This window comes from Fulmarus glacialis, unplaced genomic scaffold (assembly GCF_000690835.1).
Source record: "Fulmarus glacialis isolate BGI_N327 unplaced genomic scaffold, ASM69083v1 scaffold11460, whole genome shotgun sequence".
Lineage (NCBI taxonomy): Eukaryota > Metazoa > Chordata > Aves > Procellariiformes > Procellariidae > Fulmarus > Fulmarus glacialis.
The window spans coordinates 37,604-63,264 of NW_009189606.1; the positions used below are offsets into that span (position 1 = coordinate 37,604).

Sequence of the window (25,661 nt, forward strand, 5' to 3'; positions counted from 1 at the left end):
AAGCTCATCTAGAGGCCTAAACTCTCCCCTAATCCTTTTCTGAATAGAAAAATAGTATCAGTATATTGAAAGAACTTTGCAGAAGTTCAGTAACTTACAAAGTGACAGCTTGACGACGCATTTCTCTGTCTATATTTGCAGCCATCTTCTTTCCCACTTAGGCTATCGTACACGACTTCATAAGCCATCAACTATACACAAGATCATCAATTACTTATCAATAGATAAAGGCGGCCTACCAAAGAAATCCTGCTCCACTAGTCAGGCTACCAGAAGTTTCTTAGTGAAAGGTCAATACTGAAGCCACATTCTAGCTGTACAAGGCATATTCAGATCTCTATACATTCACTAATTCCCCTTCTTCCTGCAAAGCTGACTCTCTTTTTCAGGTGGTATTGAACTCTGTCTACCAGCTCAAAATTGCACTTTCACATCAAGACACTGTGCAGCTGTCACCTTTTTGGACTTGAGAATGGACTATCCGCTGCAGTTCCTGTACAAAGAGTGCTGGTAAATGGGATGAAATGCTTCTGGAAGTGCCTTTCTCAAGCCTGCAAATTACAGTGAGATGAATCATTCTCCCTCTACCGCTCCACTAATTGCAGAGGGAAACCAGATGCCTTAACTTCTAGGCAGCTACACTCAGGGCATGGGAACCCCACCTCACTTCCAAATTTTTTTTTCCTGTTAGAAAGAATTCCAAGATCTTTTACGTTTTATGAAGCTCAAGACTTGTGCTGATGGACTTGTTCAGCTAAGATAAAGCCAGCCTTAACCTCAGCAGGCTTTTTTTTTCCCTCTAATCCACCCTCCCAGAGAGCCTCAATGTCATGGATTGCAAGTGCTTGGCATTTGCCACCAGAGTTTCTAACATCATTAGTGACCTAAAACACTTCCCTCAGCCTTCAAATTATTTTCTCGTTTCCAATGTAAATTTAAAACAAATCTACAGCACAGTCCCTGAAGAACATTTTGAGAAGACCTGATTCATGTTTCACTTCAGTCTAATAGTCAGTTGATGTAAATTCACATTCCCTTGAGGAAAGGCTGCATGATTTGTCCTGTTACACAACATTTACTACATCAGCAGCCCTCATATCCCCTTGTTATGCCATGTTACTAATACTGCAGTACTGCTAATATACACCTTTTTAAATAGCTGCAAATTCTTTTTTGATTCAAAGTAGTACATTTCTTTTGTTGAGACCTATTCCTAGTGGAGGCTTAACAGGAATTGAAAAAGGGCTAAATTTCCATAGCATATATTCATTCAGATACGATCAAGTATATTGCAGATTTTGGGAAGCAAAGTTTATTTCCACTATTAATAGTTCAGCGCTGGTGCTTTTACTCTGTTATCAACAAAGCCATCTCTGAGGCATGGAGAAATTATTCATAAAAGACCACAAAAGAGGGGGATAAGGAACTCACCATAGGGAACAAGACATATTCTCGGAGGAAGTCATGAGATGCAAACTGATTATAGTCTCCAAAATCCGCTGGAAAAAACAACACAATTACTCATTTTAGCACTTTCCACACATGTTAAGACCACACTCAACCTTTGCACAGCTGCTTAATTTCAAGCGGGCGAGTTCTCTCTGAAGCCACAACCCAGCACAAAGATTTCTGCTTGTACTTTAGCTTTTAACATGGAAGTCTGAAAATAATAGTGTTACTACTAGAGATCAAGTAACAGCCAACAAGTAATTTCTCTCTTTTGATCCCTAATATTATGACCATTTGCAATGCTTAACCATCCGGAGTGCAAGAGTTTCTTTTTCTGTAGCTTCCATGAACTAATACCACCATCTAACAAGGCTGGGATTGCTCAGCCTCTTTAAAAATGGTGCACGCTTTTGCTTCTCCATTATTTCCAAACCTGAACAGGCAAAAAAAAAAAAAATTAACCTACCTCTGCTACAGTTCTACACAATTGTAGAAAAGAAGCTTAGTTTTACAGCCTAGGAGGTTAAAATCCACTAGCCAATTCTATTAAAAATTGTCAACAACCAACATGGTTTGAGAGGAGGGGGGAAAGATCTTATCCTCCTGCAGCCAATATAACAGTACAGGTACTGTGTCACTTTAACTGACTGGCCCACACCTTTCTACTTGCTGTTCTACATCTCTTTAAGAGGTACTTGTCTCCATGCTCACATTCACTCATATATCGGGCTAAGGATTCTTGTTTAAATGTCCTTGAAACCGTGGAGTTTTGAAAATGCTTCCTAAAGGCTAAACTACGTTAAAAAACCAAAACAAAGCCTATATTTATCTATCTGTTAAATACACAACAGCTTATATCAAAAGAATATCTTGCCAGGAGGTTTTTATTTTATATTAATTGAACTGGATCAAACGCCATCTACAAGATCCTCATATTATAGAAGTTGGAAATTCCCACCATAAATCATATTAGCTAAACATTCTTTCAAAGCTTCTAGACAATTTCACGTATTGCAGGATGCCAAAAATGCAGTTTCATTTTGTTTTTACCTCAGAGTTATGTTTTAACATAAACAGAAAGAAATCAAAATGGACTTGAAACAGAGTCTGTATGTTTAAAAGAAATAAGTATTTCAAATATCTTCTTGCATCACATGCAAAGGACAAAGGGAGTAATACAAGGTCAGGAATAAAGCGAACAAGATTAGGTGCAGCATTCTGATGCAATGGTCTTTGAAATATAATAGATTATGTAGAAAATCCAGAATAAAAGTGATTACTTCAAACTGATTACAAAGACTGACTCACTCTCAAAGTTAGCAAAAAGCTCCAAAAACACAGGACCAGTGAAACATGTTCAGTACCTATTGAGCCCTAACTCACACACTGGAAAAACTTCATTTACTTAAATTGCAAGGTTCAGTATGGAATCTTACACATATATTTTCCTTTATTAATAAAACATTTCACAATTTTACAGGAAACATTTTTTCTTCAATTTTTAACAAAGAAATAAGACACCAAAATGGAATTTCTACTGCCCTAAGGAAGATCATATTAGCATTACTCTCCATTGAATCTTTAATTTTCAAGAATCAGATCTTCATGTTCGCTATTTACATATATACTTCCCCCTTCCCTCTCATTAGAGGACATGCCCAGAGCATGATTGCTGAAACTCTACCTTAGGTTCTCATAGTCGGTTGTGGATGAACTGAAACATACATTGTCCAAATACAGGGCCTCCTCCTCTGCCCATATACATTATGTGATCCCACTTTTATTGATGTCCTTAGGAGGCTCAGAACAAAAATCACATTGTAAGAAGTAGTTTATTATTAATTTATAACTTGCATAACAACTATGGTCATGTGTTCTTTCATACTTTAGATAGCACTATACAGCAAAATGAGTTTTTAATTAAAGGCAAAATTAAAGCTGCTGCTATGCTCTTTGATGTAATTGCATTTCAAACCAGAGAACGTGAAACAAATTCATTACAGCAAAGTACTCTGTGGTTGGGGTTGGAAGAACTGGAGTTTTGTTCAGATTCACTAACATGGATTTTAGAAATAGGAAAGTTGAACACTGTGATGTGGTCCATCGTTCCCTCCCTGAGGGTCTGTTTCATCAACGGCAGTCCACCTATGCACTTTTAAATCAATAGAAAACCCAGCTGTTGTGAGTAGGAGTCACACAAGGCCTTAGTTAGTGCCCAGTCAACATACAGAACAAACCAAAAAAGCCAACGTTGGAAAAGGGCTATCAGGTCATGTCATCTTACCTTGCACTGCCAAACCAGCTAGTCGAATTCCCTGCTCCAATGAAGAAACTAATCGGCCATCAAGAACATCCTTTTTCACTTGCAGGTAATACTGATATCTACAAACAAAAAAAGAGCACAAATTAGAACATCTATGTTTGTACATTTTCTACAGAACAAATGACTGCTGAAAGCAAGGAAAACTCACCACAAACAAGTCAGGCAGTTAAATAGCAGTCTGTGCCTGGCTTCAGAAGTTCCACATTACAAACCAAATCAATATGAAGCCTACTACATGTGCAGTGCTTCCAGGTGGATGAAACTGAAAATAAAAAGTTCTAATTTGTTTTCCCTAGACCACAGAGAAGAGGGACATCTGCTGGGATTACCTCCTCCATAAATTTTGTAGAGGTTACTGAAGACCATGCAATCACCAATACAGAAAGAGGCTGTTGCATATTTCTTCTGTTGTTTTTGCTCCAGTGCCACCATTTTGATAGAAGAAACAGAGTATTAGCAACATACTTCGGCCTACTGACATAACTTTAACTATGGCCCATATAGAAGTTTTTTAAATTGGCATCTCTCATCTGTAAGGATGACTTAGACACACAAATCAAGCAAAACCAGCTTCTAATATCATGCATTTTCTGATCTGCAGTAACTAATCACAAGACAAACTATGTTAGTTTTAACCACAGCGACATAACTCACACGTTTCGCCTTACATTTGCAATAGAGCAGATGAGGACAAACAAGAAGCTTTACACAAAAAGCGTAACAAGTTACTGTCCCCATCCCTGCATCCCTCCCATCTACTGAACTGGACCAGACCCACAGCAGAGCTGGCCAAAGCAGCAGGGATATGTACCAGTCCCTCCAGCATATCAGGTTAAAGTCCAGTGGAGACAGTTTTGTTAACAGGCCACAACTTTTTATTCTGCAGGCACCAATGCACGTTCCCTCGAGGTACCTGTGTGGCATGGGTAGTAAAACCAGGCAGGGGCAAGACAGGCAGCTGAAGAAATTATAGCCACAATTGCAAGGACCCCATATCGGCCACTGATGTGCCAATAATCAAATACAGTTGAGTTACAGCAATATAATGATCTCATGTCCACCAGCTTAAACTTTTGGTGCAGACATAGGTAACCTGTTCCAGCTGAGATGAAACAACTCCTTCTCAGCCAACATGCAACAACTCATCAGGTCTGAGCCCAAAGGTAGAGGTACTGTACCAGCCTAGCCACAGTCCATGTGTGCACTCAGCCTCATACACCAAACCCCCAGACCTGCTGATAGTAACTGATGCACCTGGGTGACCCAAATTAAGAAACCCCAAAAACCAACAAAGGGCTTTCTCAGGCTGTGACCAGACATGCCAGTCTGGCTGCAGATGAACCAGGTTAGGAGGTCACTGCTCCCTTCAGCTGCATGCCTGCTCACCCCCCTAACACAAAGAGCATCCCCTCAAAATGGCACGGATTTAAAAAAATAATTGCTTGAGATAAACCAGGTTAGAAAGAAATGGTACACGAGCATGCTAGCCAGTCTCAGAGACTGCAACCTCTGCAAGGCGGACAGCAAAGAGCGGTCAGAAAGACTGGGGGCAGTAAACTCCTAAGCAGACTTGGCTGCAACCAGCACACCACATCTGACTTTACCTTTGAACCTTTGGGAATCGCAAAGAAACTGTTCTGGTCTTGTTTTAACGATTTCAGACACACACGTGTGTGTGTGTGTGTAAGTCACCTTCCCAGTACCAATGCAATTAACCTTTCCTTCTTGGAAAGGAGAACCACTGTAAGCCACGTTACAGGGACTGCACTGCCTTAACTATACTTGAAAATGTTACCGTTTAATTCTGCGTGGAAGCATTAGAAAATACCTACGTGCTTCAAAACCAGCATAACCCAAGCCATGCTTTGAAGGCTATTAATCAAATGCAGCATTTTACATTTTTCTTCAGTTAACTCTTCCGTCAGCGATGTGAGATGCAATAACTTGCCACTAGACAGCACCAATGCTCTGACCAGACCCGTACTCTCAAGGCAGCAGGGTGTTTAGAGGCTACAAACCCTGCAGGGCAGAGAAATCCTCTCAGGGAAGGCCTCTGCACATATTCTTCAGCTCACAATTTTTACGTGCGCTTAAAACGTAATTGTTGGGTTACTTGTTTTAGGCTTCCTCTTCCCCTCTCTGCCCTACAACAGGCAGAAGAACATTTTCAAACAGGAAAAATATAATCTCATATAATCTCATGCTTAGATTTGGCTTTCACACAGCCTAATGAAGATTAAAACTTCAGGGGATTTTGAAATTTGACTGAGGCAGGCAGTGTAAAAAGCATACGGCTTCTCAGCTTGAGCCCTCTGCTTCGGCCCCAGGTTTCACACTTGCTCTGTCCGAGAGACAAATCAGCTTGTTTCCACTTCTTTGCAATGACTAAATCCCAACTCTGAAAATACGCACACTTTCATACAAGCTTGACATAAGCTGCTTTATCAAGTATGCAGGTGACCAAGTGTTTGCTGAATTTGATCTTCGAGACAAGACTTGTAATCCCGAAAGCAGGCTATTTATGTCAATGCTACATATACATGCATGAGTTACATATTCTGGTCTAACAGAACAAAAGTAAAATCCACATCTGCCATAAAGTTAGAGCTACTGTTAAAACAAACACGAAGTTAAGAGACTACATGAAAGTCATAACAATGTAAAATCATACAGTGACATCCCAGCTCTATAGAAGTCAAGAATGTCACCAGCTTTAGTGGAGCCATGATTTCAGCCACAAAACTATAGTTTTGTGCCCACAAAACTACAGATAAACATAGAAAGGATTATTTAGGTAAGCATCATCAAAAATATGATGTCAATGCAGTTACTGTAGCATCAAATATTACAACCAAGACTTTCAAAAGAAACAGAGAAGTGGGGTTTTAGTTGCAATTTTAGTTGCCAATACTTTAGAGAAATTGTTTTAAGACAGCAGTCAGCACCCACTTTACGAGAAAGATGCCCATTTACAGGTGTTTCACCCTGATTGTCAGAAACAGGTCACATTTAAAAATCTTAATAGGAATATTCTACAATATTATGGTACAGCATTGCATTTACTAACACTGTAGCAGAATAAAAGTTTAGGATTTATTATATATTGTAGATTGACATGCAGTAATAGTTTAAAAGACATATATAATTAGCTCTCTGACATTAACTAGTGTATCCATCAGGAAAAACCTCATGGAGAAAGTTGTCACCTTTCACAGACAAACGCACTGAAAAGCAATCACCTGCCATGGCTCTGACACCTTTTTCAATGGAAGTGCCAAGATAAACTGAAGAAGATTGAGGCAGAAACCTATGGTCTGTACCACCTTCATCTTTACCCCTGGACTGACAGTGACAAGGGTCACCCACCTAAGGTGTCCCTTGACGTCTCCTTTCGCCTTATGGCCACATAAGGCACAAACCGGGACATCTCCTTCATGAACTGGCGTGGCTAATTCCACTGTCAAGGAAGAGGAGGCGCATACCCCAGAGGAAGCTCTGCCAGAAGGCTCTAATAGCTCTACCAGCCACAGATTCATGGCTCAGCCGTGCTGCAAAACTGTGGTCAGGCTCTCTGCCCAGCCAACGGAGAGGAGAAATTGGCCCATATTCTGTCAAGGATTTCAGGCTCCTCCATCTGAAATTACGTTAAATGCTGTTATTATGTCACTATGCTAGCTGAGACTGCTCTTTGTTCGCTTGGATTGCAAAAGTAGATCTATAATTTGAGGGAAATCAACATTTTAAAAATTATTCAGCAATAGATTCACTGAGGAAAGCTCCAGAACAGCCGACAAAAACATGCATTTCATAAGCCTCCTATTAGGTGGTTTAGTTGGGAAAGCATATGGAAGTTGAACAAAAGAAAAGTTTGCAATCTGCACCCCCAAATAATAAAAGGCAAGAAATGCAAAATTAAGACTTGCAAAGCTTTAATCATAGAGCCATTCTGGCATACTAGGAGAGTGCAGGGCAGAAGAGACACCACCACAGCCAAGTGGGCTGAGAACTGAAATCTCTCGCCTTCGTTGCTCATTTTGGGTTAAACATTTTTAGCAGAGCCGTTGTGTATTCAATATAATAAAGGCTACTACAGTTTGCCAGCCTGTAGCTAATTCCAAGGGGAATGGGAGTGGACAACAAGTCTGAACAAAGCCATAATTATAAGGATATCATTTCCCACAACTCTATTTAGCCAACACAGAAAACATTAAAAGTATATTTGCATCTATTGCATCAAAAAGCACACTTTATAAAAAGTAAATAAGCTGCAACTGGACAACTATGAGACAACATCTGAACTCCAGAATCAACATCTGCACTTTAGCAATCCATACTACATCAGAGGAAAGAAAACCCAAATAATATTAGTAATCAGGAGATAAGGGTACTGGTTTAAAATTTAATTGCAACACCCAGATTCAGACTCAGCTACAGCTGTGTAAATGTAGAGAAACTCCATTTGCCCATACAATTCTGCATAGACCTCCCAAGATCGGGATTCGTGTTTGTTCTCCTGTCACTTCAAAAAAGAACGTGGGTGTTTGTATAGTGTCACTGAATTCATTGCACCCTTCCATCTCCACTGTTTATCTGATGTATAACCTCTGTTGCTGTTTTATATATGCAGAAAATAATTCATTTTACTGATTTCCATTCTCTTCAACAACCAATGTTTCAGATACCACAAGCCACACAGAACCTGGCCTGATCAATATTGGAAGTGAGATCTTTGTGGAGAAATTAAAGGATGGTTTACAAAAGTAAGAATATGGGTTATTTTTGCAGAGTAATTGCACTGGTGCACTGCATCGTCACCATTTTCCTACTAGTGACTTCCACAAGAACCACAAGGCAAATACTTCATTAATAATTACTCAATATTATCAGACCCGGTAGCCTTAGTAATCAAGCAGCATCCAACTCTGCTAGGAAATGTGCAAGAACAGAACAAAAAATGCTTATTGCCCCAGGGATTTACAATCTAAATATTTATTTCATACACCTAGGTCTTTATGTTTATACAAAAAGGTGACAGGATTGAGATAATGAGGATTAATACTGTTTGAATGCTGTACTGTGATCAGTCTGGATTTTTGTTATTTTTCCCTGGTTTTACTTTCCTTCTCTGTACATCAGGGACAGGAAGGGTTTGGAATACACACATTATCTCTAGTGCACCAGAAAACACTTTTAAAAAACTTTTTTTTTTAATCAGTCAGTGTGTTTCTCTGGAAATTTCAAGCCAGTATGAATAAATACATTACAGTTTCAATCCCAATAAATATTTACCTTGAGTGTATCTGAAAATACACAAAGTACTACAAAACATGTACTAGCTACCCATGAGGTATAATTCCTTTAAAATCGTTTCTAATGATGCAATTACTGGCATGACTAACTTTTTTATAATTCATTAGGTACCTTTTTGGCGTCAAGCCTATCTATTGGATAACTGCATAGCTATGTAGTTTAACTTCTTCTCTGGAGGAAGAGAACTGCTTTACCGTTTCATATCTCCAAAATAAGAAGTCTTTAAGACTCAAAAGAGAAACAGATTGGCCCACAAGTGGTTTAGCTCAAGACTTTCAACTGTTTTCCAACTTAAAAAAAAAAAATTGCAATTAGAGTACAACATGATCTTCTAAAATTAGGAACACAATAAAAGTCTCACTGAATCACAACAACAGTCCGACTCAGCTCATTTGGGTTTATCTTAGTATGGTAATATACTTCTGAGCAGAGACGCTGCAATGCACACTTATGCAATAATCTGCCCACAGGGGAAGCAGTTTCTCCAGAATAGAGGCCTTTTATCATTTACTAAAATTATTTTAAGCATTAGCTTTGATATTGATGTTTCTATTGTTCACCTCACACCATAAAATCTGCCATGATCTTGGCTTTGATACTATTTAGCAACAGGATTCCACAGATACCTATATGCTACATTTTAAAGAGAAACCCATTTTTTATTTTAAACACAGGGTCTTTCATATTTTCTCAGCCTTTGAGTTAGATGATTGAGCTATTCAATGGGCAAAGGAACTAACTGATAATGACTGAAAGGTTATTTTTATGTATTTATTACATATTTGAGACAATCATAGTAATACTGAACTCTTACTGGTTGCTTTTCTGAGAAAAACATGCTTTAAATAGTATTAATGATCATTAGCGTAATTTTATAAAGAGAGCATCTGAGGCACATGGCTGGTGAAGTTACTTGTGCAAGGAACTTGGGCAGGAAACCAAGGCAGATTTGGGAGATCTAGGTTTTGTTCCCAAGTCTCAAATCAGAGTACTTCCTGGATGCTGCTTATTTCATGTGGGTCACTCAATATACTGCAACAAAACTGACTGCAAACTTGGACTGGATTTTATATGGCAAGAAAGTAAGGCAGGCACGCAGACAAGACTGCTCTTTTCAGATACAACCTTCAGTATATTGGCAAGGATAGTGTTATGATTTCTGGGCTTGAGCATGCTGAAACACATTTTAGATGCAAGGATTCAATCAGCACATCTTAATCTACAGGCACTTTAAAAAAAGAGGTACATACATTGATGATGTCATTGTCAGTAACGCAGAGCTAAGGCCTTGTCTTTGCCGTTGTAAAAAACTTAGATGGTGTTGATAAACAGAACATCTCCAGCTCGCTCCTCTGGAATTTCATCAACTTCTCTCCCAGCAAAAGTCTGATGTTTCGCGGTACTAGACAATAGCCATTTATCTGGGATTTGTGGTAGAATATAAAAAGCAATGGCTGTGCTTCCACTACTAAGGGGTAATATTTTTGGAAGGGTATTATTGAGAACAAGTCTACCACACCCTGTCACAGACCTTCAGAAAGATCAGCAGACTTGCCAGAAAAAAAAAGGGAGAGACGAAAGAGCCTTTGTCACACATGCAGGAGGAAATTCCTCCGGAAGCTCAAACTGTCAATGCCAATAGTAAAAACACAGTCATAACAGTTTCTAGGGTAGGAACTCATTGATCGTAACAACCTCATAAGATAGGTCAAGGTTAGCTTCAGGTAACTGAGAAATGAGGTTGTTCAAAAGCAGCATCCAACTGTCGAAATCCTGGTTTCCTCCAGCAGCTGGATGGAAAACATGACTGAAGCTAAAAATAAAATAAATGAAATACATGGAAAGATTTGTGTCATTCCTTTTCCTCTTCCTAATGAGACAGAACAATGCTGGGTTAGCATCATTTTCACACGTAGGACTGAAAAAGGAGGACAATCAAAACACAGTTCATACCACCCACTTCCACATCGCTCAATCTCTCTCTTTAAAAGCAACAGTTTATAGCTGAAGGGGAGAAAAGGGTATTGGGCTAAAACAGGCTAATTTCACAATGACGGTCACTTTCCATTTGTTTTGATATGCAACTTGTGAGCATAAGGACAAACAATACACAGCCTCGATGGCTGGCTTGCTCTATGGGCTGCAATGAGGCACACAATAAAAGCTCAGCGACCACATCTGACCAGTGAAGTTCCTACCAACGTCTTCCAAAGGTTAAGGTCCAGCTACACAGTCAACTCCTGGCTAAGGACACTAGAACAGGAAAACATTTGCACACCTAAAACCAGCCTAATCAGAATTTTGTACTGCTTAGTTGTTGTTTACCACCTCTATTTCATCAGTTTACTACTGAAAGGTCGTTTGTTTGCATGCATTCCCTGAAAGACAGTCTATTAAAATTTCAGATCTCCACCAAGTCTTTACACAGCTGGCATTAGATTCCAAATGTAAAGGCAAAGTATAAGCATTTTAGGAGCAATAAGCTTTTTCTCTGGCGTGAATCAGTCAAATTTCTGCAGCAAAATTGCACATTCAAAAAAGAAAAGAATACATGTATTGCAAACGGACTGTTTAGGAAGGCAACATGTGCTTTATAACCTCTCACACATAAGCAGCTGCTTCCAGTATAGCCTGCTATCAAAGCGTGGTGGCTCTTTGGTGTCCAGTGTTAAATGGATGGCTAGTGAAACCCTTAGCAGTTAGACAGGAGATAACAGCATCACACTCAGCATTCTCACTGGCAGCAAAAGAAAGAGCTTGGATTGTAAAGAAGTGCTCTGCGAGTGTTTTTCTTTTCCTGCCATTTCTGACAGGCCACAAGCACGGACATGCACCCAGGCCTTGTTGCGGCCCGCAGACATGACACAAGCCTTCCAAAACACGCACTCCTTCCGCCAGCAGCTGCAGCTTTACAGTATCCACCAACTTCTCTATATTTAAAAAGGAACCCCCCAACCGCAACAGGTCCATCCTCTGTACTTGTACTTTTTGTTAAGAGTGTATTATACTTTTTGGATACTTCAAGTTCAAATAAACCCACAAACACAAAGTTAAACCTTAAATAAAAAGGCCAGTAATGGCATGCTTTAGCAAGAAAGGAAGGCATGCCACAACCTGATCCTGATTTTCTGCCCTTGAACTCTTGAATTAATTATAACAAATTACAGGGAGCCCCACTACAATTCATAAGCACAATAAACTCCCTTACAACCACCTATAATTTTATCAGAGTTAATCCAAATACCAAAAGAATTATACAGCACAAAACTCCAGCATGCCTTTTAGAGTAAAAAAATGGGGGAAGCCACATTCTCTTGTCTTCTGAGCCCTCTCTTTCAGCAAAGGCTACGTGTGGTCTCTGCGAGCTGGAGTCCAGCAAAGCCAGGCCCTGGTGACACCACCATAGCATTTATCCTTATAAAGGCTGGAGTGAGATTGCAAAAGTAAAGCAAAACAATTAAAATCACATAATGCGAAGAAATCTGCATTTTACCGTTCTCAGCTGAAAAACAACATCCAATGCAAGCATAAATATTACACGGAAACACTAGAATAAAACATTTGGGAGCGAAGAGTTCGTTAGCCACACGCCTTTGAAAAAAGCCACGTATCCATCTGGTTTGGGTTTTAAGCACATGCTAGAAGTGTTATTGTTCAACATGGCAGTCCTATTGACTTCAGACTACTCACATAGTTAAGCTTAAATACATGCTCAACTATGCTCTCATGTCTCCTGAAGTGAGCAAAACACTTGCATTTGGCTACAGAGATCCAAAGGTTACAATACAGGAGACTTTATTTTTTCTTATTAGCTTCACTTTCTTTTTTGACCATAAAAAAAGAAAAAAAAGTAGAACTGAGTCAGGTAGGTGAATTGAAACAATGCCTTATACTGCTTTTCATACGTAGATCTTAAATGCTACAGAGGAAGATCAGTATTCTCATTCTCCCACCCTATCGCCAAAAGAAGAAAAATAAAAAAATCACAGTGAGAAAACAGGGGCCTGAGGAAGGATGCAACTTCCCAGAATGGTGGTAACACTGGAACTAAACCCAGATCACCTCTTCATCAGTAGGATCCACAGGTCAAACGGATATCAAAGCCTATGAGAAAAATCCCTCTTGCTAAACTTCCTTCAGCTTTTTTGCGCAGTCTGCAAGGAAAAAAATATCAGTGCTCAACAGGGGTTTTTCTGAATGCAAACCCACAAGGTCTCACGCAACTGCTGCCTCCACCTTCACCTTCCTGCTAACGCGATCTCCCCCATTCCCATACAGGGTCCCAGGGCTCTTTCTCCTCCCCCTGGGCTGTGTGTGCCAGAGGCAGCTATTGCTCTGGTGCGGGACTCTGAGTTGCAAGGGCTTTTGCGTGCAAAGCCACCATCTGGCTCGACAGCAAAATCAGAGGGACAACACTGCAGAGTACCACCCTGTATCATCACCCCTCCTTTGTTGCATGACACAAAACATGGGCTCCAACTATGAATAGGAGCGCCAAACACATACGGGCTCCACCTATATATAGGTGCTCAATAATATGACATGGCACACAGCCTACGTGTCATTTCCCACTTAATTAGTCACATCCTCAAAACATCAGGTCCCACGCACAGAGAGCAACTCATGTCCCCAAATCCTTAGATGGCATAAAAGTAATGGCAGCTGTGAAGATCCATCCTCACAAAGATGCAAAAATTAAAAGATGAGCCATGGCTATGTATGCCGAAGACTATTAAACCTCATGGGGAAGAGGAACACAAAAAGCCCTGTTGGTCTTTCCTGATTTGGAACCAGGAAAGATTTCAGCAAAAATGAGATTAGACCCCAAAAAGTTAATAATAGCTTCGATTTACTTCCTTTACTCACATGTGTTGACTCAGTTCAAAATATGTTGTTCCCTGCCCTGAAAAGAAAACGCAGCTAACCTTCAAGCTGTCTCCACTGTGGGAAAAGGTGGTTTAAGTTACATATGGAAGCAATATGAGTCAACAGTTTGAAAATTCTCCTGGTAGCCAGCCAGGTTAATGGCCAAGCAGGTTAGAGTATCATGCTAAAAAAATGTGGTGAGTTAACTAGAATATATGTATACTCTAGCTCATACTCTGCAACACTGAAAATAAACAGCCCAATTTTTAAAGAGTTAAGTACAGGCATAACTATAAACTATTCTTTGGGCACAAAACAAACATGAAGAGTTCTGATTGCCCCATGCTCCCCCCTCCATTATGCCAGTTGGAGTAACATATTGTATACACCCCATAAACCCTGTCTCATTTTTCAATATGTATTTTAAATATTCTCCTCCAGTAGGGCTCTAAACTCTGGAATGATGTAAGTCCACCAGCCTTTTCTGGTTAAATGTACCGCTGTGCACTGATGCAGAAGTGGAACAGAGTGAACACATATACCAGTGAACAACCGGTATGCATATGTAAGCACCCAGAAGCACATCACAAAATGATTGGTTTGTGGGTGCAGAGCAGTGTGCAAGTGTATTCAGGTGTTTCTTTATTCAAAGAGCAAGTGAACACGTTCAAACTTACAGAACGTGTGGTTAACCTGAACTTTTAAGGAGAAAAAAAAAAAGCTCCAGTAGCCTGCAGTGAAACCTTGTTAATGAATTTATGGAACTCATTGAAAAACCCTATCAGTAAAACCTTTAGGTAGTATCCCAACCTCACATAATCAACGACTGAGAAAGCTCTATTGATTTAGTGGAATTTTACCTTGTAGGGAGCTAAAATCCAGTCCATTCACTACCGCCTTTTACAGTAATCTGCCCTGGTAATAAGAAAACACTGCTTGAAATGTGACACAATCAAGTTGCCACCTATCTGTAGGCCGTCAGTACAACAGCTCCTATTCCTGTGAAAAGATTGCTGAAGCACCTACATTAGCGCTCGCTGCCAGCAGAAAACAGGAAAACTCAGGTTATTTCCACCTCCCAAAGAGCTTGGTGACCCTAGTGTTTTCACAGGAGTTGTTGAAAACAGTCACCCCCATGCATCAGTAAATCATGCAATAAAACCATGGCCCAGGAAGTTCCAACGTCCCAGGGAATGCAACCCTGCACAAGTGAACACAGCTCTGATAACAACAGGATGTTGCCAGAGAAATATGTGAATCAGGGCCCCGTTGGGTGGGTAAAGTAGATCCATTTCATGAAATGAATAATTATTCTTTGTAAAAGCTTCAAAAACAGCTGAAGATATCAAGTGCAAAAGCAGCTGCCAAAGATAAAACAGCGACCCAGTAAACATTTCACTGCACAGGAATCTGCCATCTTCCGACACTGAGATTTCTGCCAAATTCTTGTTGAGATTTTCAGCTGCATAAGCTCCACACAAATGCTTCTTTTAAACACATTCAGAGACTTCAGGATTGTACTGACATCCAATTGCAGCTCCTTTAGCTTTATTACCTGCCAGCAAGGCAAAAAATATTAAAGGTATTCAGCTCCCTGAGAAAGGCTATGTTTAGAACTAGTTTTTGTGGTTTGCATCTCAGCTATACGAGAAGGGAAAAAGTTTGCTCCCGCCTGCAGTACAACCATCAAAATTCAATAAATTTAACTGAAAACTGGCAATGCAACTGTATCCAAGATTTCCACGGCTTACTGAATTCTCAAAATTTAGAAAGCAGTTAGAAACCCCAATCAAAAAGCACAAGTCTGTTTGCTCACAGGTTGCTGCTACTGGCTTGACCTTTTTTCTGAAGCTGTAGGCAAATTTCAGACATCTATCTGGGACTTCTAAATAGAAGACCAGTGAGCCGCAGTTCCCTTTTCAAAACATGCAGTAGAAAACAGAGAATGAATCACCTTCAGAAAGTGATGCACAACAGAGGAATCCTGAATCATGCTGTGGAAATGCCCATTTCTTCTCACCGATTACCCAGGAAGTCTAGAGCAACCTTCATTCTTGAGGCTTCATCAGGAGAAACAACATGACTGAGGTAGGATCAGTTTGTGTCATGAAGACTTTAAGCAGTACATCCCGTAGCAGTCTGCACTTCCCTAAGGAGAAACTGCTAGTCACTGCTACTGCATCACATGGGAAGATAAAACGGGAATACTAGCCCCAATCTAGGTAACATTCACCTGTCAAAAACAGTGCCTTAAACTACACCGGGAGACAAGTCAGAAGCAGCATACCAATGTATGAGGTACACCATAATATTCACTGTGTACACAGTGCTCCTTAATGAATGGGCAACCTCATTCTGCAATGATATACATTGCTACTACACCTTAAGGGGAAAAAAAGGCAGTCGAACACTTTGCAATAGTCTAAATGACAAAGGCAGTGAACGGCACAGTTCACAGATTAGAAGAGGAATGATCCTTTTCATCTTCATATGAGGAGATGCATAAAGGCTGATGGGCACTTCTGTGACTCAAGCAGCTAGGGATGACAAGTGTTTTCCGTTTTTCCACTTTTCTTAACCTTTCTCCTTTCAAACAAAAAAAATTGTTTGAAATGTCTTTTTTTCTAGAGAAAGCAAAATCACTCCATGACAGTAACTATCTCTATAGCTCTTACACTAAAATTTCACAGAAGAGGAAGAGAACAGTCATTATGTATTCAGTAATTTTCAGAATAACTCTCAAACTCCTCACTGTTAGCCACAAATGAGAAATTAGGAATAGGTATTTGCTGAAATAACTTGCTCCTTTCTTCTGCCTAAAAATTTAACAAACCGATTCATAAACGTGCACAATGCCTTCTCCCAAAAAAGCTTTGCTTAGTAAGACCCTAATGGAACAGGTCAGAACCAAGCTCTGAAAAGTTGGGCAGGGCCTTGGTAGGGCAATCGCAAGTGAAGTGGATGATAAGCTGTTCCTCTTTCATAAGTAACCAAGCATCATTTGGCCTTTACTTTGAAATTCATTTTATGCAAATGTACTTTCTAGTTTATAGGCAACAAGAGTTCATTTTCTTTTTCTCTTTCTCCTCCTCAATTAAACAAGCAAAAGGAAACAGTTCTAGTACCAGCATGTCACTTGTTTGATACTAAAACTCCATAGGCTTGTTTATTTTCATAAAAGTGTATTAAAATATGGGCTATTTTTAGGCTAGCAAATTACTTCTTGCATCTCTTCCATGCTGCTACAAACCAAGTCCTCTGCTCTGTGCAACCTACCAGTTAGAGGGATGCCTGTGTATACAACATTTATACTGATGTAATGTAACACACCCACAAAACTGAATTGCATCCACTATCACAATTACCAAGTGCTTCCAAGACCCTAAATATTCTTACTTGTGGCCAATACCAATGGGAGACAGGACTAACGCTACCTAGCAGCTCAGAACCAAGACCTTTGATGCAGTTTGAGACCATTGGAAAAGACACTGAAAAGACAATGTAATAAATGCCCTGAAACATTACCAGTTTTTCAGCACATAGTAGCATTCCCATTTGAAACCAGTATTGTCCTTACAAATTTTTTAAATGTTGTAACTGCTGCATAGCAAAGCCAAGGAACTACATTCCTCCTGCCTCTGCTGCCGTTTCATTTTTTAAGGTACAGGAAAACCTCATCAACTACTGTAATCTCTTCTCAGTGCTCTTCCTGATGCCAGTAGTAAATGAAACAAAGAAAAAAGAGATTTTTAAAAAGGTATCTTAGCTTTAAAGAAGTTTACTCTTGGCATATGTGCACCAAGAAATAGCGAGCTACTTCACCCCCAAATTTAGTTCAAATTATCTTTTCTCTTCATGCAATGCAGAAAGTCATGAAGTGTAAATGAAAGGAGCAATTCTGCCTTACAGGAAAGGAAAAAAATCCCTCTACTTGCTTTTAGTTGTGTCTGTCTGGTTTAAGAAGATGACAATATACTAACAATCTTCAGGGAACAAAATCCATCAAAACTGATCCTATTGAGAGTCATTCCAACAGCCACCACAGCAGAAGCTTCTTCACTAAGCTTACAGAAACCTCCCAACCGAAGCTCAGTCTTTGCTTCAGAGATAAGGCAACAAAGGTGGCAGGGAACCCCGTGTCCATCATGGTGATGGCAGCGTGCTCCCGTCCGTCAGGAAATTTTAGACTTGAATTTCAAGTCTACAGAATATTTTTTCTGTTTAGAAATGAAACTATAATAAAACCAAGTCCATTTTTTGTTTGTCATTTTGTATCTCTACATCCTATCTTAAGCCTGACAGTCCTTGAGAGTAAATACCTAGCTGAAGGTTCCCTGAGAGTCTTCAACTGTGAGTAGATCTAGCTGGGCCATGTTGTTAAATACAACTTCTTCTGACAAATCCTCCAGCTGTGTAAGCAGAAGCTTACTACCCTCTTGCCTTAAGACAGTCTGCAGTTCAAAGAAAGCAGGATGCAACTTTCCGCTTCATTCCAAAAAGTTGTAGTTTTCATGAGGTTGTTCTACTGCCAATGACAGCAAGATTTAATTGGCAGTATTTAATTTAATCATTTTTCAGCACTATTTGAGATAACCTGCTACAAACACAAAACAAGAACAGGGGGACATGTTCAGATCATACAAGCAGATTTTCAACCGGTTTTCCATAAACACACACACACAAAATGGGTACTGTTAACAATACAGCTAAGAATATGCAACCATATGTGTGTGTGGCACTGAGAAATCTAACGGAAAAGCCAAGGGCCAAGAAGGACTGGATTTAAATAGAAGAGAACTGATGCTCCAGGTTATCCCAGTGATCCACATAACAAGTGTTTATCACCAACAGTGTGAGAACAGCTTCCTCACAGGCTGAGAAACAAAAAGCGGTAGGTGTGACTCATCCAAACACGCAGCTTCATACACAAAGCAGGCTCTTCACTGATAAAAACAGAAGGCCAGATTTCTAGCCACAGCACCATTTCAACTGTCAGAGATCACAGAATAAACATATAGGCCACTCCGAAGGTTTTTGTTTCCTTGCAGGAAGGCAGAAGACTCTCTTCCCTGCATCAGAAGTTGTTAGACCTCCAAAGCAAGTTTCAAAATGCTTCATTTATTTCCTTCTCTTTAAAGATCGTGAAATGTCCTAAGTACCAGGTTTAAACAGACTCGTGGACCTTCGGCTCTTCTTTCTGGAATTAAGGTTCAATCCTTGACTGTCCTATGCAATTCAAAACACATTTTTAACATGGTGGTTTGCAGCCATATCCTAATCATAAACAGTCGCTTCCTCTGGTGACCAGGAATAGGACACAAGGAAATGGAATGAAGCTGCGTCAGGGGAAGTTCAGATTGGACATTAGAAAAAGGTTCTTCACTGAGAGGGTGGTCGGTCACTGGAACAGGCTCCCCACGGAAGTGGTCACGGCACCAAGCCTGTCAGAGTTCAAGGAGTGTCTGGATGACGCTCTTAGTCATATGATTTAGTTTTAGGTAGTTGTGCACGGAGCAGGGATTTGGACTGAATGATCCTCATGGGTCCCTTCCAACTTGAGATATCCTATGATTCTATGATTCCTCCTCTGTCCTGCTGCACATAACTACATTTTCTATCCATCTGGCTCCCTCTGCACTTCTGAAATGGATGCACAATTAATGTACTGTCATCCCTGAAGTTTCACAGGCCATGAATCAATCCCCCTCAAAGCCATGCTATTATTGAAGAATGATACTTCTTTATTTGGTAAACCTACGTACTTTTTTTCCTTCTGGTTTTTGAAAGCTATGATTCTACTTGGAGTTATACCTCTCATGCCTTTATTTCCTTGCTGTGTTACCAATCTAGTTTGAGTTCTGTTTTGAACATCTAAAAAAAATCCCAGACTGAAATTCGTACCATTACCTCATTTCAAGAGCTGCAAAGTTTAAGGAAAATCGTAACATACTCAATAAAAATCACAAGCATGGACAATGAAATTGCTACATCTTTCTACCCAGGTGCAGAATTTTTCAAAAAAATCTGAATCATTTCTGGTTCCCAACTATGGTAAAAGCCATCCACATGCCTCAGCCCCAGCAGAAGTCAGCAAGAACTGCTCAGCGTCCGATGCAAGCTCAGGCCACCCAACCAACGTACAGGTTCACCAAGTGTCTCCAACAGCACACGTGCCCAGGTGGACAGAAAAGGAAGATACAGAGTGCCTTTTCCCAAGTGCAAATGCCTCCACCAGCATGACTGGCATGGAAGGATTCAGGCTGTTCTACCTAAGATCAGAGAGGAATCTCCAGCACTGTGTGTAAATGATGTATCTTTATTATATGAGAAGAGTAGAAACTCAAAATGTAACCTTTGCTGCCATTTAAAAGGGCCCAATAAAAAGTCTAGAGTGTTCCAAAAGTATCTGTTCTACTAAAATTGAACATACAAATAGTTTCCATCAGGAGTGCGATATGTGAGAACACGTGACTAAGCCCTAGAACATAAGTATTATTTCCTCATGATCAGATGTAAATGTGATACTGCCTAATGCTAAGACATTCCTGTTACAACAGTTCTAACCATCACAGCCACTGCCTTCAAAACACACTAAAGCAAGAATGCAGGCTGAAGCATCCAACACTGTATTTATAGTTATGCAACACTATTTTTTAGAATTGCTACATATGTACTGCCCAACCACACACATGAAAACAGATTCACTTTCTGGTCTAAAAGCACAGTATAATGTAATAGATTAGATCTAAGCGTCAACAGTTTCTTAAAATATCTGGCACAAAGAGCTCAGCTTTCAATAACCAACACACAGAGAACAAGCTCCCCATTCACTGAAGAAAGTCAGCTGGGAGAAGGGTTTGCCCTCCTCAGCAAATTATTTTATAAACAGGGAATTAATGTTGAATCTTAGGTCTGCCTTGAAAGAGTTCTTATTTTTAAGTCAAAGTTTAAACATCCACTAAAATACACATCCAAAAAGAACCAACTCAAGAATATTACTGAAAAGAAAAACAACGCATATGCTGCAATAATATGAACACAAGAAGACCCAAGCAAATACTGCACATTATTTGTTGTTGCTGTCCTCTAAAAACAACATTAAAGCTAATTAAGTATCAGCTTGTTTACAACAAGGCAGGCTACAAGCCTAATGTGTGTTTTTTATGCTGCAGTAGCCACTAATATTAAAAAGTCTAATAATTAAAACAAAACAATAAAACCATCAAAGGAGCACCAAAATGCAAATACCCCAGACTGTCTAAGCCTGGGTGGCCACCCAGGGCTCTTAAGACTCATGCAGCTTGCAAGCAGTTCCAGAGCTGCTCCCCTGCCTGGGCTATGGGAGCTCCTAGACAGTAGCTGGGGTGGCTGAGAGCGTTGCTGTTTAGTCCCAAATTCCTGCAGCTGGGGGGGGGCGGCGGTGGAGAGGAAGGTCGACATTGCCAAGTTACTTCAGGACCCATCCAGAGTCTTGTCCAACAGAAGAGAGGCGGAGATCCCTGGAGAATCAGGACTCCCTGGGGGATCACAACTACCTCTACCTAGTAATGAATCCCAGAACTTGCCTTTCTCCCAGCCTTGGGAGATACGGTGCAGTTCCAGCCATGAGACCATCAGGACAGGGACCTGTAGGGGCAGGCAGGCTGGCAACTGCAGTCTAAACCAAAACAGGATTCTGCTCCAGCACAAATTTCTCTGCCTCCCGTCGATTTATCAAATTTCAGCTCCAGAGTTCCTGCTGCTTCCTCAGAGAGACCCCACCACAATGTCTCACGAATATTCTCATGAATAAGACATTTACGTTGGTACTCGTCCTAACTCTTCTTTTACTGTGTTTCACAACACAGCACCTACCTACACCACTGTATATTAGTTCTTCAGTTAAAAAGGAAAGAATTAGTACCACCACATACAGGTCAGTTGGCACCCCATGCCACTTCACAGTTGTTCCCCACCATTCCCCTGTAAAAATTATCCAGTAATTTGACTCTCTAAATCATTTAGCTGAGAACAAAAGGTTTGACAGAATTCACGGGATGAAATTATCTTCCATTTCTAAGGTCGCCCGTTCTGACAGAACATCCTATCCTTTCCTGTTCATTTGATACGACTTCCATGTATAGCAGTGATTGTCTTAATTCATGTGAATCATTTAAAATTACAGTCCATTGACCTATAGGTCTCTATAAAACGGAAATATGATATATAAAAAATATATATAATTATAAAGTTGGAAATATTCTGTTAGAAGAAAGGAGCTACAGTGGTTTATGTTATGCAAGGATCCAGCCCAATATAAGAAACAGACAAAGAGAACCGACAGAGACTTTTTAACTGGAAATAGTCAAAAACATGGGACTGTTCTGATCAATAACATCATATTTGTGTTGAAGAGAACAGTCTCGCTGCTTAGTGAAGAGGTGCCTCATCTTTCTAGTTGGGCAAGCCATATAGCTCTTTCTAGTGCCAAGAGCAGGCTATGTGTCATGGCCTTTCCTGCATGGTGTGAGCAGAGCTGCTCCGTAAGCACAGCACAGCTGATGGACACACGCACACTGGTTATGACGTTTCCCAGAAAAGAGGGCAGTGAGAAACTGGTTGCGTTCATTTCTCTGGAAGCTACATAGCCTGCTCCCAGATACCATCTTTCCAGAAGAGCAGGCATGCTCTTAAACCATGTGCTGGGAATTACACTGTAAACATGAAATGACGAAGGTTCTTGGGAAGAGACAAATTTGGACAAGGCAGTAAGGCTTCCGCTGCCTGAAAACCAAACTTTTTTTCTGCTCAGTTACACCAGTAATTCTGAATGGTTAAATCCCGACTTAAATCTCCAGGTGTGAAAGACCAAGCTCTGGCCTTTTTTTTTTTTTTTTTTTTTCCAAATACTCCACCTTCCCACTTGCCATATATCACTCAGTTCTCGCTCGTTTGCCAACCCATCCAACTTAACCACACATCTCTCTCCTCCTTCCGTCCTGCATGATATTTCTCTGTAGTTTCACAGAAAAAAATTTTTTTACGTGTTGCTGAATTTTTAAGAACCGTTGGCATTAAAAAAGTCCTATGGGTCTACCAGAGGTGTATTAACAAGCATGGCCACACAACCTGTCACAGTCCATCACTTCAGGCAAGCACAGTCAAGGCCGTCCTGAACAAATCAGATGGTACATGTCATGCTGTTTTTTTCTGACACACTGTGATATACAAAATAATCATTTTGGACAATGAAGTCACCACAGTGCTCAAATCAACTACCATGAACTCGAAGGCACACACAGAGACTTCTCAGACAGCCACAAGCCGCAGGCGTGACCTAGCATGCAAAGCAAAGCAGCCTCATGTACCTTACAACCTTAACAGCCAAGAGTTCCACATCACGGAGCTTGCCACAAAACCAGGCTGGCACAGGAGGATATGTGATATCCGGCCTTAACACAGCAATTAAAAGCATCATGTTAAGACAGCAGTGACTGGTACAAAACTCCAGCTGATTGTTCTTGTATTAAAAGCTAGCAATGCAGGAGGATGTGAAACTTTAGCTTGTTCAAAAAAAGTAAAGCAAAGCAGACTAAAAGCAAAGATAAGTTCAAGTAGGCGAGACATTTAAGAAGGACTTTTTTGAGGGGAAGGAAAAAAAGTCCAGAGTTTATTAAAAGGAAAAAAAAGTAGATTTGCCAGAACGTTTTTCCCTGTAAATATGAATCAGTCAAACACTAATTTTTTCCCCCTCTACTTTATCCTCACGTGATTTAAAAATTCATACAGTCCTAAGAGTCTGTAGCTCTGTATGGTTTACAAGAACATCTGTTTAAAAATTCTTCACCTAACACTTGAAGAAAAATAAAGAAAGAGAAAGGCGGGGAATTGTGAAGAAGAAATATTTCCTTAAAAGACAAACAGAAAAAAAACCAGCTACAAGAAATGGTGAAGAAAAGGGTAAGGCGGCAAAACTTCAGAGGAAATAAGTGTTCACTTAGTTAAAGTAGGGTAAGTTTGAGGCTGATTTTTCACAGGCCCTCCAGAAGAGAGGCCTGGCAGCCACAGGCTCTTGTTTTCCACCTGCAAACACACTCATTCCCACACTTTGCAGGTGCAGCTATCCCATTCCAAACACTCTGTGTTTTCTTTCACAGGAAAGCTGTACAGCGTATTCTTTAGGGAAAATGCAGAGATGACAGCTGAACTTGGGGCAAAAGCCCAACGCAGCACATTGCAGACGCTGGAATATGTCCCTCCCTAGACAGTCGTGCGTACCAGACCTACCGTGCACAGCACCATGGGCACCCAGACTAGGAATTGCTCTCATTTCACAGGATTATGCCCCAATCTGCAACAGCACAAACACCATCGGATATTACTGGCTACAGAGCACATAGTAAGATACTGAAAGCTTCTTCCAAAAAAGAAAAAAAGAAAACCAGACCAAAGCACACCTTAATTCCTTCACAGGAGGCACAGCAGTATCATATGTGAACATAGAGATACTGTGGGGAGCAAAATGTAACTTCAGTTTTCCCTTAAAACTGTGGGGAAAAAAAAAAACGAGGCCATGGATTGTCTGATACTTGTGCAGAAAGCAGCATCGCACCCACATTTTCAGAAAGCCACAAGAGTGTGTGGGTTCTCTGTTTTTGGAACAAGAGCACAGTGAAAGCAAGCTTGTTTACTTTAGACACTGTACAAAGACTTATTTTTTTTAAATAAATGGATGAAAGGATGCCTCCCCTCTAAGGAGTTAGCAGAAAATAAAAGGCAGATTTATATTTCTAATCTATGCAAATATCTACTCTACAGGGCATCACAAAGACTGCTTTATATCAGACAGTACACGGATCCCAGGTGCTTTAAATATGCCAAAAGCATGCGCAGCATCTCCACCTGCGATGGCTGCTCACTCTGAGAACAGCTGGATGACTAAAAAGAGGTTGTCTAAGTAGCCTTTCATGAAAAATGCCTTTTGCTAATGTGCCAACCCCCACACTCCCACCCAAATGGCTCCTGCTGTAGCTGCCATCAAGCCTGGAGAGGGGTTTTTTGTTTTTGTTTGGTCTTTTTAAATTTGGTTTATCACAAATTCTTCTAGAAATTTTCAAATTATAGCAATTACTACATGGTGAAAGTCTAATGACACCTTAAGAAATTATCATGGGGCTTTAATTCATAATTCCCCCTGGAAGATGTCTGTGGGACTGGGTGCAGGTAGAATGCCAGGACTAGAGGTGGGGGAGATGCTGGAGTCACTGAGATCTTGGAGGAGACAGGATTAAGATCAGGGGATATCTACAGATGGGAGCCTCAACCCAAGACAAAAGAAACAGAGTAGAAAGAGTAGGGAAATAAGAGGACTAGAGGGTAGGAAATAGCTCTCCTAGGAGAAGGCCCAATGCCAAGAGTACAATGCTATTACGTAGAAAGGAAGGCATAGCAATACCATTTATTTCGTTGCCATTCCCAGAAAGAAGAGACAGGTACTCTACAACTGGCGGCTGCTTTCTGTATGTTTCCCTAGGACATTCGCAGGAGGATTCCGTCACAGGTCAAGAAACACAGCTCTCCTGAGAAGCCCCACCATTCGCACTCAAAATCACTAACCATCAGAACAAGACTGACGATGTCCTGCTGGCACTTCTTACCCTGTCCCAATGCTCCACTTAACTTTGTCTGAGGAGGGGAAAAAACCCACACCACTAATGTTTGCATCTTTAAGCAA

At 40.5% G+C, this 25,661-nt stretch overlaps 1 protein-coding gene across 1 annotated transcript in view; it reads right to left on the reverse strand.

Annotated features, from left to right (window-relative positions):
• The window catches only part of PTPN14 (protein tyrosine phosphatase, non-receptor type 14), a 72,163-nt gene that overhangs the window by 34,590 nt on the left and 11,912 nt on the right, over positions 1–25,661 (reverse strand). Inside the window, exons 3-4 of the mRNA XM_009582770.1 lie at positions 3,734–3,831; positions 1,432–1,499 (exon numbers count right to left, since the gene is read on the reverse strand). Of these exons, the coding sequence (XP_009581065.1) occupies positions 1,432–1,499; positions 3,734–3,831 (166 nt within the window). The remainder of the gene's footprint in view (positions 1–1,431; positions 1,500–3,733; positions 3,832–25,661) is intronic.